The sequence below is a fragment of the Lampris incognitus genome, chromosome 14 (genome assembly GCF_029633865.1).
Source record: "Lampris incognitus isolate fLamInc1 chromosome 14, fLamInc1.hap2, whole genome shotgun sequence".
NCBI classification, from domain to species: Eukaryota; Metazoa; Chordata; class Actinopteri; order Lampriformes; family Lampridae; genus Lampris; species Lampris incognitus.
In genome coordinates this window covers 13,922,002-13,939,002 of record NC_079224.1, presented here as the reverse complement: position 1 = coordinate 13,939,002, position 17,001 = coordinate 13,922,002, and the positions used below count along the sequence as shown (strand labels likewise).

General features: G+C 46.1%; 1 protein-coding gene across 1 annotated transcript in view; it reads right to left on the bottom strand.

The window, feature by feature from the left end:
• The window catches only part of LOC130124096 (receptor-type tyrosine-protein phosphatase F-like), a 170,711-nt gene that overhangs the window by 115,026 nt on the left and 38,684 nt on the right, over nt 1-17,001 (bottom strand). The window contains exon 4 of the mRNA XM_056293492.1: nt 10,931-11,072. Within this exon, the coding sequence (XP_056149467.1) occupies nt 10,931-11,072 (142 nt within the window). The remainder of the gene's footprint in view (nt 1-10,930; nt 11,073-17,001) is intronic.

The window sequence follows — 17,001 nt, the reverse complement described above, 5'->3', positions numbered from 1 at the left end:
CCACTAAATTGGGAGAAAAAAGGGAAAAATCAGAAATAAATTTTTTTTTAAAAAAGAGAGAGAGAGACAGAGAGCGAGAGAGAGATAGATAGATAGATAGATAGAGAGAGAGAGAGAGAGAGAGAGAGAGAGAGAGAGAGAGAGAGAGAGAGAGAGAGAGAGAGAGCGAGAGAGATAGATAGATAGATAGATAGATAGATAGATAGATAGATAGATAGATAGATAGATAGATAGATAGAGAGAGAGGGAGAGAGAGAGAAGGAGAGAAGAGAGACAGACATGGCCCCTCCCTGCTGCATTGGTCTGTAACTCAGCTGCAAGCATCATTATTCACCCAGACGGGTCGGACCTGCAGACGGCGTCAATACAGGACCGCGGATGGGCATCAATAAGCAGGTCACAGCTGACTGACACCCAAACATACACACACACACACTCACACAAACACACACACACAGGCGGACACACACTTCTATGTCCATTCAATAACTCATTCGATATATTTCATCAATACAACAGAAAAAACCCCATAATTACGGAACAGCCTTATTTTTCTATGGTTTAGAAATGGGCTGCGTTCACAGAGCGGTTCTCTTTCCAAAGCGCTTCACAATTAACGCCTCGCATTCACCCACACACGGCCGACGGTGGTCTCCACCGCCTCATCGGGAACAGGGTTAGGTGTCTCGCTCGGGGACATCTCCACATTTTGGATCGAACTTGGCAACCCTCCAGTTACCAGATGACCCGCTGCCGCCCCTACGGTTTACAACACACTTCCAGTAACTCCGGGGCTCTCCAACACTTGAAAAGTTATCAAAACACCAAATTTGGACAAAAAAGTAAACAAACACACAAATGAAGAAATGATGACATAGGCGATAAAGTCAACAGCCATTGCTCCGGCTGTTATGATGCTGCCCGGTGTATTTCCTCATCTTGGCCTTTGGACAGTGTGGAGTTCGACCGTGTACAGCTAACAGACACAACATAACAACACACAACAGCTGGCGGCACGGTGGCGCAGTGGTTAGCGCGGTCGCCTCGCAGCAAGAAGGTCCTGGGTTCGAGCCCCGGGGTAGTCCAAACTTGGGGGCCATCCTGGGTCGTCCTCTATGTGGAGTTTGCACGTTCTCCCCGTGTCTGCGTGGGGTTTCCCCGGGGGCTCCGGGGTCCTCCCACAGTCCAAAGACACATAGGTCAAGTGAATCGGCTGTACTAAATCGCCCCTAGGTGTTGAGCGGTTCGGATAACGGATGAGTGGATGGACGACAGCTAGCTGTTATGCTAACCATTATGCTAGCTGTTGTTGCTAAGCGACCATTGGCCCTCAGTCTTGTCACACCCTGTCCACCTTTTTCTCCATTGATTTTCCTCTAGCTTATGGACACAAAATCACTTTTCTTTTGTTGATCTTCCAAAAAATTGTTTAAAAATTTGTGCAATTTTTGGATGGGAAAAAAAAAACCAAACAAATCCGTTGCAGGGAGAGAGAGGGAAAATAAAAGGGTGACTGGTGAGTGAGTATAAATCCTTGGTAAAGCTCAGAAGTTGGCTTGTGCGGAGGTATTTTAACGGCCTGACAACCACGAGAAGAACAGCGCTGCGCCTGTATTTCAACACTGGCTCATGCGTCTGGTGACATCACGGTGTCTCTTTTCATCTCTCTCTCTCTCCCCCCCCCCCCTCGTCTTCCTCCATCTATTTATCGCTATATTCATGTATTCCCACATATTTCCTCTCCCTCTCTCTTGCCCAGTCTCTCCCTCTCTCTTGCCCAATCTTCATCTCTCTCCATCTTTCTTTCTCCCACGCATGCATTCACAAGCACTCGCATGTGCGCACACATGCACACACACACACACACACACACAAACTACACTTGAGTTCAGACTTAATGGGAAACCGCTGAGCTGACTTTGGACCTCTGTCTGAGTCTTGGCGCGGTGACCTCTGCAGCGAGGGGGGGGCGTGAGAACCGTCACGAACAAAGAGCGGGGGGCCGCGGCGGCGTGACAGAATTATGGAGCGACTCGGGAGGACTCACAACTGTGAAAGTGCTGAAGCCCGACCCGGGCTGGTGTGAAAACATGCCCGCGCAGCTCGCCACAGGTGAACGACCGTCTAGACTCCGCAGCGATCGGCCCGTGGTTATGCCGACACGCAGGGAGCAACAAGAAGGGGACCAAAAAATAAAAAAAAAACGGGGGGGGGGGCAGGGTTGCTTGCAATAGGGCCATTACCCAGGCTGCGATCACTAAGGCCAGCAACAACAGGCACAAGGTCGTCTGTGAAAAGAACTCCGCGGAAGGGCGCCGTGCAATAAACAAGCAAACCCATTTGCGGCGAATTTCTTCGGGAAATCCAGTTTTGCAAGGCCGGCGAGTTGATGAAGTGTGCATATTTGTACACAACGCTGGGCAGAAACGCGTGCGGCAGGCAGTTGACGACCTTCCCCGGCGAAGGCTGTCGGCCCGGTCAGGTCTAATAACGCCACCTGGGGGAAATGAAGTGTGCCGTGTAGTCCACGGGTGTGTCATGTTAACACAACATTTGTGGTAGTGGTGATTTGACAGACAGACAGAGAGAGAGAGAGAGAGAGAGAGAGAGAGAGAGAGAGAGAGAGAGAGAGAGAGAGAGAGAGAGAGAGAGAGAGAGAGAGAGAGAGTCGTCCGACCCTCGCGATAAACGGGGACTCTCACTGCCGGCACAGCGTTACCACGCAAGCACGTGGACCGCTCTGAGTCAGAAGGGCACATACCAAACTATAGCCCTGCCCAGCCCACACGATATCCCCTTCTGTACCCAGGTATTTCTCTTTGAATTAACCGTGGCCCTCCACAGCCGGACCCACCTTAATTAATACCTTGACGAGATAATCATACAAAACACAGCCCTTCGGTGCCGGCCGCCGCTGATTGCTGCACGGCCGTCAGGGCACACTCCACAAATGACTCAAAATAGTCGACTATGATATGACATAAAAATGATCGAAACGCAATTTTCCCTCGCCGTGTTAAATCCTATAATCTAGATAAATTTAGCCGTATAACAGCCCAGGCATTCTAACGGCCGCCGCGGTAAGGGATAAACCCACGTGTAATGACGACGTAACGAGAAATTAAAGTCACGTGTGCTTAAGACCACGGAGAAGTCCAAAGGTGTTTTTCTGCTTGTATATTCAGGGGAAGGCTGGTTAAGTATCAGTGGCGGCTGGCCGGTACAGGGCGCTGGGGCGCAGCCCCCTTCAAACATCAAGAGATGAAAAGCTACTTAAACATGTTAAATATAATTTAGTTGTATGATGCAAATAATGATGAGATAAAAGTGTTTCTCAGTCTGTGAGTGCCTGTCAGCAGCCATTAAATATTGGTTCAAATGGTATTTGGTTTATTTCTGTCTGAATATATATACTTCCTGGTTGAGGGGCGCCGGGCAAACGGTACCTTATGTAAGCCCTCAAACTGCTGTCTGATTGGTTTCTTTAGATTTTCCATAGGGGTGCAGTTCTGTGCGCCCCAGACACCCCCACTTTTATTGGCAGCGAATTGGTATTGTTTTAATGTTTTTTGATCTTATGTGACAGGACAATTCTTGTGGGTTTCAATCATGTTCACAACCCCCACGACGCCTCGTCTCGGCTGTCAATCATTCACCGTCTACGAACCCTGATAAAATCTATAGGCTACATTGTCCTTTTTTTGTTGTTTCTTTTTTCTTAATTTCCCCATCTTTTTTCTCCCCAATTGTATCCGGCCAATTACCCCACTCTTCCGAGCGGTCCCGGTTGCTGCTCCACCCCCTGTGCTGATCCGGGGAGGGCTGCAGACTACCACATGCCTCCTCCGATACATGTGGAGTCGCCAGCCACTTCTTTTCCCCTGACAGTGAGGAGTTTCACCAGAGGGACATAGTGCGTGGAAGGATCACGCTATCCCCACCCTGAACAGGTGCCCTGACTGACCAGAGGAGGCGCTAGTGCAGCGACCAGGACACATACGCACATCCGGCTTCCCACCCACAGACACGGCCAATTGTGTCTGTAGGGACGCCCGACCGAGCCGGAGGTAACATGGGGATTCGAACCGCCGAGCCCCGTGTTGGTAGGCTACATTGTCCTTCTTAATAACTCTGTGACTGTGTGGACATGAAAGCAGCTATCAGGTGTGCTGCGCCAAGGTAAATTGCACCCCACCCCCCAAAAATGTTTAGCACCAGCCGCCACTGGATGCTTAATAACATGAATACTTAATAAGTATCCACGCTCTCTTTCAGTAACGCCACATTTTACATTCACACTGTAACACATCTTTCCACCTGGGAGCCTGCCAACCACAAACCAAGTCTTATACTACTTACTGGCCGATGTGCAGTGTAGTTTTGAGCGTGCCTGCTCCTTAAAACAATGGGACAACCAGCACCCTCCACCATCCTATCAAGCACCATGATGAGTACTCTCCTGATCGGTGCAGCCCTCGTTTTTATGTACATTGCGTTGAAAATAGTAGTTCTAAAAACTGTTCATTTTTACCCACACAGGGGTGTGTGTGTTTGTGTGTGTGTGTGTGTGTGTGTGTGTGTGTGTGTGTGTGTGTGTGCCACTATAAATGTGTATGTACAAACCCAACTCTGAAAAAGTTGGGACGGTATGGAAAATGCAAAAAAAAAAAAAGGAAGCAGTGATTTCTAAATTTACTCTGACTTGTGTTTCATTGCAGACAGCATGAACACAAGATAGTCATGTTTTGTCTGGTCAACTTCATCCATCCATCCATCCATCCATCCATCCATTATCCAAACCACTTACCCTGCTCTCAGGGTCACGGGATGCTGGAGCCTATCCCAGCAGTCATTGGGCGGCAGGCGGGGAAACACCCTGGACAGGCTGCCAGGCCATCACAGGGCTGGTCTAACGATGGACTTACATAATCAAACCACACACACACACACACACACACACACACACACACACACACACACACACACACACACACACACACACACACACACACACCTAGGGACAATTTAGTATGGCTGATTCACCTGACCTACATGTCTTTGGACTGTGGGAGGAAACCGGAGCCCCCGGAGGAAACCCACGCAGACACGGGGAGAACATGCAAACTCCATACAGAGGATGACCCAGGATGACCCCCAAGGTTGAACTACCCCGGGGCTCAAACCCAGGACCTTCTTGCTGTGAGGCCACTGTGCCGCCCTGGTCAACTTCATTTCATTTGTAAATATACATTCATTCTTGCTATTCAGGCCTGCAGCATGTTCCAAAAAAAAAAAAAAAACTGGGACGGGGGCAATTTCGAGGTAGTAATGATGTAAAATAATAATGATGTGATTTGAAACAGGTGATGTCCACAGGTGATTGTAATAATGATTTGGTGCAAAAGAAAGACCTTCGAGGATCAATCGTTACTATGGGAAAATTGGTTCTTACACACCCATGGAATTTTTTTAGCCCTCAACATTGTCTGACAGTCAGCAGCAAAGCATGATGGTTATTTGTAATTCCTTCCTCCTAACATCTACAGTCTACCTCTTGCAACGAGCAATCACCCAGGCCTGCAAAGACATCAGTGTTAGCCAATCGGTGTCTAAATTCAGGGGTTACCCACATCCTACACCGGTCTCCGAGACAAACTTCAGGGCTAAGAAATCCCACGGGTGAGTAAGAACAAATTCGCCCATCGTAACGATTGCTGCATGAGGCCCCTGGTCCTTTCGGAGCGAAGATGGGCCTTGGATCAGTTTGCATGAGAAAATGATGAAAATGTTTAAAAACAAAGTTCCTCGATGAAAGAAAGGAAGGGATTTAATATATTTCCTCCTCCGTGTTGCGTAACATAATTATAAGATTCGAGGAATTTCAGTGCATAAAGGGCAAGGACGCAAGCCTAAGCCGACTAACCGCGCTCTCTGATCCCTCAGACGGCACTGCATCGAGAACTGCCGTCCATCTCGAAACGACAGAACCACATGGGCTCAGGACTGCTTTGGAAAACCTTTGTCGAGCACGACAACACATAGTTACATCCACAAACGCCACTTAAAACTTTACCATGCCAACAGCAAACCTTGTTAACCGTGTCCAGAAGCGTCACCGACTTCTCTGGGCTCGGAGGAATCTGGGATGGACCGTCTCATGGTGGAAATGTGTATTGTGGTCAAGTCAGAAATGGACGCCATGTGCTCTGGATCGAAGAAGAAAAGCATCATCCAGACTGTTACCAGCAACAAGTCCAAAAGCCAGGGTCCGTCATGGTTCATGGGGGTTGTCTCGGGTCCCTCGACAAAGAAAACGTACGCTTCTGCGACGGCACCGTTAATGCCGAGAAGCACACAGGGATTTCGGAGCAACATGTGCTGCCTTCAAGATGACATCGTTTCCATGTATATCTCAACAAGACAACACAAAACCACATTCTGCACACATAACAAAGGGCCTGGCTGAGGAAGACGAGGGTGCGGTGCTGGACTGGCCTGCCTGCGGCCCCGACCTGACCCCAACAGAGAACGTGTGGCGCATCCATCCATCCATCCATCCATTATGTAAACCACTTATCTTTTGACGGGATGCTGGAGCCTATCCCAGCAGTCATTGGGCGGCAGGCGGGGAGACACTCTGGACAGGCTGCCAGGCCATCACAGCCCCCCCCCCCCCCCCCACACACACACACATTCACACCTAGGGATGATCTAGTACGGCCGAGTCAGCTGACCTACATGTCTTCGGACTGTGGGAAGAAACCGGAGACCCGGAGGAAACCCACATAGACACGGCGAGAACATGCAAACGCCACACAACCTCCGGTGTTTTGACTGAAATGTGCCGTATAGACGCGAGCACAGCGAGGCGTTGCTCTATTCTAACAGCTTATGTAATGAGATAATTAGCGTGTTTCTGGAGTCCCGACACACATGAATTCGCTGTATGTACAGGGCACACATGTACCGTGTGTCTCCGCTCCTCGCTTCAGCTGCGAGGTCGGCCCGGCGTGCTGAACATGTTTATTACTGAGATCGGTTACTAGCTGTTTGAACAAGGCAGTTGTCTGTTTTGATTTCATTGAGCCGTGTGTGTGTGTGTGTGTGTGTCTGTGTGTGTGTGTCTGTGTGTGTAGACATGGAAGCCTGTTTCACCCCGGCACTAACAGTGTGATTAATCTCATCTCATTCACGTGTGCCTCATGTCGTGTTTTCGCACTGTTTGTTAGTGCAGGCAGCCGCATTCCTCACGCTACTGTGCAAAGTACGGGGGAGGGGGGCTGCTTGGGAAAAGAGGTCCCACCGGCGAGGCGGCGCAGGCCGCGCCGATCATTTGATTGAGACTGAATCAACAGATTAACAGAAAGACTAGGACGGGCGAACCAGGGAGGTCATAATATAGACGGTATTCAAAACAGGACGGGAATACTGCGTTCGGGGGGGGGGGGGGTCCCGTTTAATAGCGGTGTAAATGGCTTTGGATGGCGCTAATGTCCCTGAATCCCCCCCCCCTCCCAATCTCCTTTTTTCACGTTTTCTAATGAAATCGACTCCTATGGTGATTAGTGTCTAAGAGAAGAACATTACAATCAATTAAGGGGGGGGGGACTCACGGCTCAAAGCTCAGGCTTGGCAGCGCGGGGTTGGACCCTGTCGGGTCAGGTCCATGGGGAAACCCTACATATGGACACAGGGATTCCTTTATGTTCCCTTACCAATGTGCCCCAACAGCGTCTAACACACGTCTAACAACCCATCCATCCGTTATCCAAACCGCTGATCCTGATCTCAAGATCGCGGGGATGCTGGAGCCTATACCAGCAGCCATTGGGCGGCAGGCGGGGAGACACCCTGGACAGCCCACCAGGCCACCACAGGGCAGGTCTTACATAATCAAACCACAAAATCGGCCATAAAAGATGTGCGTGTTAGGGTCAATACTGTCTGTGCCGCTGACTGAGGCGTGGGTTAAATTCACAGGATGAACTTCCCCACGGGGATTTATGAAGTACATCTTCTTCTTCTTCTTCATCATCCAGTTTTCAATCAGGGAGCTGACAGGATTGTTTGCTTTGGTATGTGTTGAACGGTTAACCTAAAAATAAATTTCAGGGAGACATGCCTCTGCACATGACCCCAATTACATTACTTATGGTCATGGGAGAAGAGACACGGCCAAGTGTTAGCTATTGATACAGAACTGCTCCTCTTCATTTGCTGATCTACAGCGTGCCATCCTAGTCAAAATTAAAAAAAATATATATAGTATGTATATATATATATATACACTACCGTTCAAAAGTTTGGGATCACCCAAACAATTTCGTGTTTTCCATGAAAAGTCACACTTATTCACCACCATATGTTGTGAAATGAATAGAAAATAGAGTCAAGACATTGACAAGGTTAGAAATAATGATTTGTATTTGAAATAAGATTTTTTTTACATCAAACTTTGCTTTCGTCAAAGAATCCTCCATTTGCAGCAATTACAGCATTGCAGACCTTTGGCATTCTAGCTGTTAATTTGTTGAGGTAATCTGGAGAAATTGCACCCCACGCTTCCAGAAGCAGCTCCCACAAGTTGGATTGGTTGGATGGGCACTTCTTTGAGCAGATTGAGTTTCTGGAGCATCACATTTGTGGGGTCAATTAAACGCTCAAAATGGCCAGAAAAAGAGAACTTTCATCTGAAACTCGACAGTCTATTCTTGTTCTTAGAAATGAAGGCTATTCCATGCGAGAAATTGCTAAGAAATTGAAGATTTCCTACACCGGTGTGTACTACTCCCTTCAGAGGACAGCACAAACAGGCTCTAACAGGTACTATTTAATGAAGATGCCAGTTGGGGACCTGTGAGGCGTCTGTTTCTCAAACTAGAGACTCTAATGTACTTATCTTCTTGCTCAGTTGTGCAACGCGGCCTCCCACTTCTTTTTCTACTCTGGTTAGAGCCTGTTTGTGCTGTCCTCTGAAGGGAGTAGTACACACCGGTGTAGGAAATCTTCAATTTCTTAGCAATTTCTCGCATGGAATAGCCTTCATTTCTAAGAACAAGAATAGACTGTCGAGTTTCAGATGAAAGTTCTCTTTTTCTGGCCATTTTGAGCGTTTAATTGACCCCACAAATGTGATGCTCCAGAAACTCAATCTGCTCAAAGAAGTGCCCATCCAACCAATCCAACTTGTGGGAGCTGCTTCTGGAAGCGTGGGGTGCAATTTCTCCAGATTACCTCAACAAATTAACAGCTAGAATGCCAAAGGTCTGCAATGCTGTAATTGCTGCAAATGGAGGATTCTTTGACGAAAGCAAAGTTTGATGTAAAAAAAATCTTATTTCAAATACAAATCATTATTTCTAACCTTGTCAATGTCTCGACTCTATTTTCTATTCATTTCACAACATATGGTGGTGAATAAGTGTGACTTTTCATGGAAAACACGAAATTGTTTGGGTGATCCCAAACTTTTGAACGGTAGTGTGTGTATATATATATATATATATATATATATATATACACTACCGTTCAAAAGTTTGGGATCACCCAAACAATTTTGTGTTTTCCATGAAAAGTCACACTTATTCACCACCATATGTTGTGAAATGAATAGAAAATAGAGTCAAGACATTGACAAGGTTAGAAATAATGATTTGTATTTGAAATAAGATTTTTTTTACATCAAACTTTGCTTTCGTCAAAGAATCCTCCATTTGCAGCAATTACAGCATTGCAGACCTTTGGCATTCTAGCTGTTAATTTGTTGAGGTAATCTGGAGAAATTGCACCCCACGCTTCCAGAAGCAGCTCCCACAAGTTGGATTGGTTGGATGGGCACTTCTTTGAGCAGATTGAGTTTCTGGAGCATCACATTTGTGGAGTCAATTAAACGCTCAAAATGGCCAGAAAAAGAGAACTTTCATCTGAAACTCGACAGTCTATTCTTGTTCTTAGAAATGAAGGCTATTCCATGCGAGAAATTGCTAAGAAATTGAAGATTTCCTACACCGGTGTGTACTACTCCCTTCAGAGGACAGCACAAACAGGCTCTAACCAGAGTAGAAAAAGAAGTGGGAGGCCGCGTTGCACAACTGAGCAAGAAGATAAGTACATTAGAGTCTCTAGTTTGAGAAACAGACGCCTCACAGGTCCCCAACTGGCATCTTCATTGAATAGTACCTGTTAGAGCCTGTTTGTGCTGTCCTCTGAAGGGAGTAGTACACACCGGTGTAGGAAATCTTCAATTTCTTAGCAATTTCTCGCATGGAATAGCCTTCATTTCTAAGAACAAGAATAGACTGTCGAGTTTCAGATGAAAGTTCTCTTTTTCTGGCCATTTTGAGCGTTTAATTGACCCCACAAATGTGATGCTCCAGAAACTCAATCTGCTCAAAGAAGTGCCCATCCAACCAATCCAACTTGTGGGAGCTGCTTCTGGAAGCGTGGGGTGCAATTTCTCCAGATTACCTCAACAAATTAACAGCTAGAAGGCCTAAGGTCTGCAATGCTGTAATTGCTGCAAATGGAGGATTCTTTAACGAAAGCAAAGTTTGATGTAAAAAAAATCTTATTTCAAATAAAAATCATTATTTCTAACCTTGTCAATGTCTTTACTCTATTTTCTATTCATTTCACAACATATGGTGGTGAATAAGTGTGACTTTTCATGGAAAACACGAAATTGTTTGGGTGATCCCAAACTTTTGAACGGTAGTGTATATCCTTTCTTTTTCTTTTTTTCCATCTTATTAAGTTAATGTAAAGTCATAGCTGACATTTAATAACGCTGCAAATGTCAAGGATCCTTGGGACTTGCTAATATTCATCTGGGAATTATTAAGAAAAACATGCATGCTTAAGAAAATGGAGGAAAAATTAGAGAGAGAGAGCGAGAGAGAGCGAGAGAGAAGGAAACAAAGAGTGGTCTTACCTTCAAGTACGGTAAGTTTGGCACTGGTGCTGATTTCCCCAACACTGTTGGCCGCTGTGCATTCATAGATGGCTTCGTCCCTGTGCGTGCGCAGTGGCTGGATCCGCAGCACTGAGCCCGAGCCATCATCAAACTCAATCACCTGGGATGTCCACAACAAAGCAGAGGCCACAAATGTTATTTCTATCCCCGCCAGGTGCTAGGTAGCCTGAAGAAGGGGATATTGTGTTTGGTTGTGTGTGTGTGTGTGCGTGTGCGTGTGCGTGCCTGCCCGCAGCTTATCTCACATCCAACTGGACCTATCAGCTGAAAAAGTTTTGTGCCGTTATGAGTGTATGATGAAGAACCTCTTCTGGTTGTGGTGATTCAAAAACTTTGAAAAAGGTTTTTACTCTCCATCGCCGTTCCCTCTCCTCATTCACTGTCTAGCTCGCGCGACCAATGCTGCTCTCTGTCGCCGCCCGATCTAAGTCAACTGTGCACATGCGCGACTCACATCTACGGTTGGCTCGGATTGGGCAGCGACAGGATCAAAAGTCATTAAATGAATTTAGGTAACCCAACAAAAAAAAAATGCTAAAATTATAAAGGAACAACTGTTATAGTCAAAACAGGAAGTGCTGCATATTCTTGTCGCTGTCGGATCTGAGTCAACTGTAGATGTGAGTTGCACATGCACGAGGGTACAGTTTGCCCAGCTTTATTATATTATGAAAATAAAGATAGGGTTGGGGTCAGACCAAAATGGTCGCCTAGCAAACCTTTTCTTGTTGGAAAGTGCAAATTCATATTAGACTTGGTTGCATCTGTGCAAAGGTCCGCCTAGGAGGCTGCACATCCACAGACTGACAGGCAAAACGTTTTTATTAGCTAGATTTGTCTTTTTAGCTTGAGCACTGCATATTAAAAGCCTTTTTTATATATATATTTCCTGTTCAATCGACTTGGGCACTGTACAAGTCTTATAGTGGCGGGAAAAACACTGGTTTTTCTGTCCGTGTGTGTATCTGTCCGCTGGTAACCTCACATACTACTGGACCTGTCAGTCTAATAATTATTGTGCACAGTTGTGACTGTATAATGAAGAACCTCGCGTGGTTGCAGTGATCCAAAACCTTTGAAAAAAAAACAGTTTTATATCACAACTGAATACTAGTTGAATTACTTGGGGTCAACTGTCCAAAGTAACGGGGAGTGCAGAAGAGAGGTGAAGAAGAGAGTGCAGGCAGGGTGGAGTGGGTGGAGAAGAGTGTCAGGAGTGATTTGTGACAGAAGGGTACCAGCAAGAGTTAAAGGGAAGGTTTACAAGATGGTTGTGAGACCAGCTATGTTATATGGTTTGGAGACAGTGGCACTGATGAAAAGACAGGAGGTGGAGCTGGAGGTGGCAGAGTTGAAGATGCTAAGATTTTCATTGGGAGTGACGAAGACGGACAGGATTAGGAACGAGTATATTAGAGGGACCGCTCAGGTTGGACGGTTTGCAAGAGAGGCAAGATTGAGATGGTTTGGACATGTGTGGAGGAGCTGCCAGGGGAGAGGAAAAGAGGAAGGCCAAAGAGGAGGTTTATGGATGTGGTGAGGGAGGACATGCAGGTGGCTGGTGTGACAGAGCAAGATGCAGAGGACAGGAAGAGATGGAAACGGATGATCCGCTGTGGCGACCTCTAATGGGAGCAGCCAAAAGTAGTATTAGATACCCCAATTGAGTACTAACTCCTCAGCTGGTTTTTTGTCTAAGCTCGAGCACCGGAGTAGGGGAGATACGCCTGGCGGAGGTCTGTACTCTACTGAGTGCACTCTTCTAGCTCAGAAGTGTAGTTTGTAGGGCTGCCCCCGACCAAAGATTTTCCCAGTCGAGTATTAGTCATTAGTTCAAGCCATTTGCTGACTAGTCGTCACACTTTTGTGATATTAATTTATTTTTTTTTAAATTGGGGGGGCAGGGGGAGCATCAGAGAATGGTTTGACCCCCGAGGCTGAGAAAGTTACAAGTAACATTGTTAACACTGTACTACATCACAGAGAAATACAAATTTTACAAGCGCACACACCAAGCAAACCGCCTCTTAACGAGTCCGGCAAAAGAGTTGATGAATAAAGATTCTGAATGTGTCGCAACAACCGGCAAGGAGACTGAACATTCTGTTAATTTATTTCAACACAGTATAGCATCACATGAATATCCGTCCCTGACTGACTGAGTGTCGCCACTTCCTGTGTCCGTCCTTTCAAAATAAATGCCCTTATTACAGGTTTTTTCTTTTCTGCAACTAAGCGACCAATGAAAACGTGGTCGTTTGGTTGACTTTTAGGGGGCGGCCCTAGTGATTTGACCCTCCTCCCAACATTTCAACACTTTATAACACTTGACCTACATCCATCTTAATGGCAAGTTAATATGTTTCGTTTCCTATGAGAGATGATTTGGACAGAACCTTCACACCACAGTGCCAGGGTCATTAAGCCTACGTCACATGGTCTGACTTGATGCAATTTTGATTGCACAATTAAAGCGCATTTTCTGTGACAGTTCCACCATGTGATTTAAAGGCCATTAAAGTTGTATTTGATTGCATGCAATCACCAATTAAAGTTATCTATTTCACCCTATATGACGTATGTAGTGTCCTTTAGTGGTGATAAAAAGGCTATATAAACCACTCATGCAACTGATATAAGCAAGAGACTAACAAAACATGTTGCATTTAAGCAATAAGAGGTTGCAACTATGCTTATTTGACAGATTTTATCAAACAGTTTTTAATTAAATGGATGGACACTATATCTATAAACTAGAAAAGTGACCAAGTAGCAAAAAATTATTGAGTCATTGTTTTCTAGCATTTTGATTGGTTATTGTGTGTTAGGTCCTGGGTACGACGTTAAATTGCAACCGTCGGGTCGTCGGCGACTAAACCGACACCCTCAATTCAACCCTTGGGTTGTTGTGAGGAGGGTGTCTGGACACCCAGCAGGACTTAAAACAAAATCTGTCAAAGGGCGGATGAGTTCCTCTGTGAACCAACGGCCATCCATACCTGGAGAGGGGATAGGGGCCTACCAGGTACCCCCCCCCTACTGAGACACAATGATGACTCAAACTGTTGAGGCATCAGCTGTGCTCCTACGACCTCAAAAAATGTTACACAACTGATGATGATGATGATGATGATGGTGATGATTGTATGCAATCAGTTGTATTGCCTCCAAGGTGCAAGTAGATTGCAAGCATTTTTGCTGGGTGACACACAAAGCAACTTGTGAGCTATTTAATTACAAACAATAAAAAGTGTTCATGTCGCATCATGTTGCACAGACCTTAAAGGGCAAATTCAGGTGTGTCACTGAGCTGAGACACCCCACACTGACTTCACACTGCCCCTGTGCACTATCAAAATTGATTGTCGTTTACAACATGGTCCATAGTCTACAATTCATGTGTACTTTGATAATAGTAGAGCGTCACATGATAAAAACACAGTTGTAGCATTATGAGGGTTTAAGAAGTAGTTTAAGTTTAAGAAGGTCTGGTGTGGTGTGCGTCAAAAACACACAAGCCGCCCAGCGCAATATAAAGCTTCTCCCAGACAAGTCAACCCCACCTTCTCGAGGTTCAGACTGTTTTCACCAATGGGGCTCTGACTATGGGCGAATCACTGGTGCCCTATAAAGTAACCGGTACACCACTACCTTGCGGGATAAGGCTTTTTAACCAAAGGCTAAGGGTGCGGCAACCCCAGACAGAAAGTCCCGTAGGAGTAACCCCCCGTAGACTCATTACCATGGCCCACTGGCATGTGGACACGCCATGATAATGAGTCAAGGCTACCCCAGTTATGGGTTAAATAACAAAGCTACGGGGACGCAGCGTAGTGGATGTGATATTTCAGCAGAAGAGCAGCCGTGAAACTCACAAGATGCTGAGCGGAAGAACCCTTTTGTGGTCAAGAGTCGGGATCACCAACTCAGTTGAATCTGATACTGCTCACATCCATAGTTGTAGGCGAAACATGGACGTGTTTCAATCAGACTTGTCTTACTAAACAAGCTATCGACAGACGAATATGACTCTTATTTTCATCCGAGGATACTCGACCTGATGATGATGATGAAGAAGTGACTGTAACAGAGTTTATGATAAAGCACTCTGATAAAAGCAATGCTTCCATGAGGTTACTGAATACACCATATACTTCGGGCGCCAACAGTCAGACTGCTAACCAGTCAGACTGCTAACGCAAACTAGCGCGCTACGGAGTCTGGTGTTACTGTATTGTTCATGAGCAGCATGTATACTTGGTTGTACGCCCTGGAATAAATCCCAGAGATAACACACAGCAAATGTTTCCCAACTGAGGATGTGGTTTAGCACTTGGGTAGGGATTAAAATCTTTGATATCTGCTGGACTCCTCTAGGCAGCAAGCAGCCGGGGAAAAACACACACACACACACAACGGTGAACGGGTGAGTTTTAACTTAACCGTACAAGCTGCATTTGAAAAGCTGGTTAGACTGCCTCCCTCAGAGGAAATTCTACAAGACCAACTTCACACGCACAATAAGGGGCTGCCGTTTCCTTTGTAGTCACCAAAATACCCGGCACTACTGCAGATATTCAGGTAACATCTAAAATAAAAGTTAACAACCAGTAAGCTAAATTGGCCAAAATTTACCCTAACACTGACCCCAAAATTTACCCCAACACTGACCCCACTTGTGACAGATATACACCAGCTAGCTTGTTGCATATGTTCTGGACATGCCCTGATCAACACACATCTTGGTCAGCAATATTTAAATCCTTAAGCGACATTTTAAGCACAACTATTGATCCGCACCCTTTAATTGTCATACTTGGTGTGGGACCGGAAGATTGTGACTGGCCATCTAACGTGTGTAAATTGGTGGCCTTTACTACATTACTAGCTCAGTGCCTAATACTCAAGACCCCCACGCCATGTCAGATGGATCAGGGATGCTATGTTTCATCTCAAGTTGGAAAAGATCAAATTTACCTTAAGGGGTAATGGGGACAAGTTGCCTTTCCTGACTTACTCTGACACTTTAACCAGTATACCAGACTGGGATGCCTCTTAACTCGAGTCGGGAACAGCCCAACTAGTACAGACTGTAAACCCAGAGGTTTTTGGGGGGGGTTTTGTGTGTCGGTGAACCACGCTGATTATTTATTTTTCTTGAACTTTATTTTTTGTTTTTGGGGGTTTTTTTTGGTCTTCGATTTAGTTGTATGTAATTTCATTATTTCTTTAATCTGTATGTATTTCTCCTTGAGGATCTGGGAATGTCGGGAGGGGGTGGGGTGGGGGGGGAGTGAGGGGTTTATAGTGCTAAATTATTCAATATGTGACTTGTATATACTAAAATTGTAAATGCCAATAAACATATTTTCAACAAAAAAAAAAGAGGCCAGGCTTCCGACTGAAACCAGCTATAGCTCACGTCTCCATTCAGGCATCACAGCGGTGGGCTGCCAATTAAATACAGGACGAGTTTAAAAATTCCCCTTATCACATCTGAAGTAGTGAACAGTCTTGGCTCCCAAATAATACATCACAGAGCTAGTGAAACGGTACGCTCACCGGGTCACTCAGGTGATTGGACCAACAGCTCTTTAATTTTTTTATTTTTTTATTTGGATCCCCCCCCCCCCCATTTCTCCCCAGTTGTATCCGACCAATTACCCCACTCTTCCAAGCTGTCTTGGTCGCTGCTCCACCCCCTCTGCCAATCCGGGGAGGGCTGCAGACTACCACATGCCTCCTCCGATACATGTGGAGTCGCCAGCCGCTTCTTTTCACCTGACACTGAGGAGTTTCGCCAGGGGGATGTAGCGTGGGAGGATCATGCTATTCCCCCCAGTTCCCCCTTCCCCCTGAACACGCTCCCCGACCAACTAGAGGAGGCGCTAATGTAGTGACCAGGATACATATCCACATCTGGCTCCTGACCCACAGACATGTGTGTCTGTAGGGACGCCAGACCAAGCCGGAGGTAACACGGGGATTCGAACCGGGATCCCCATGTTGGTAGGCAACAGAATAGACCG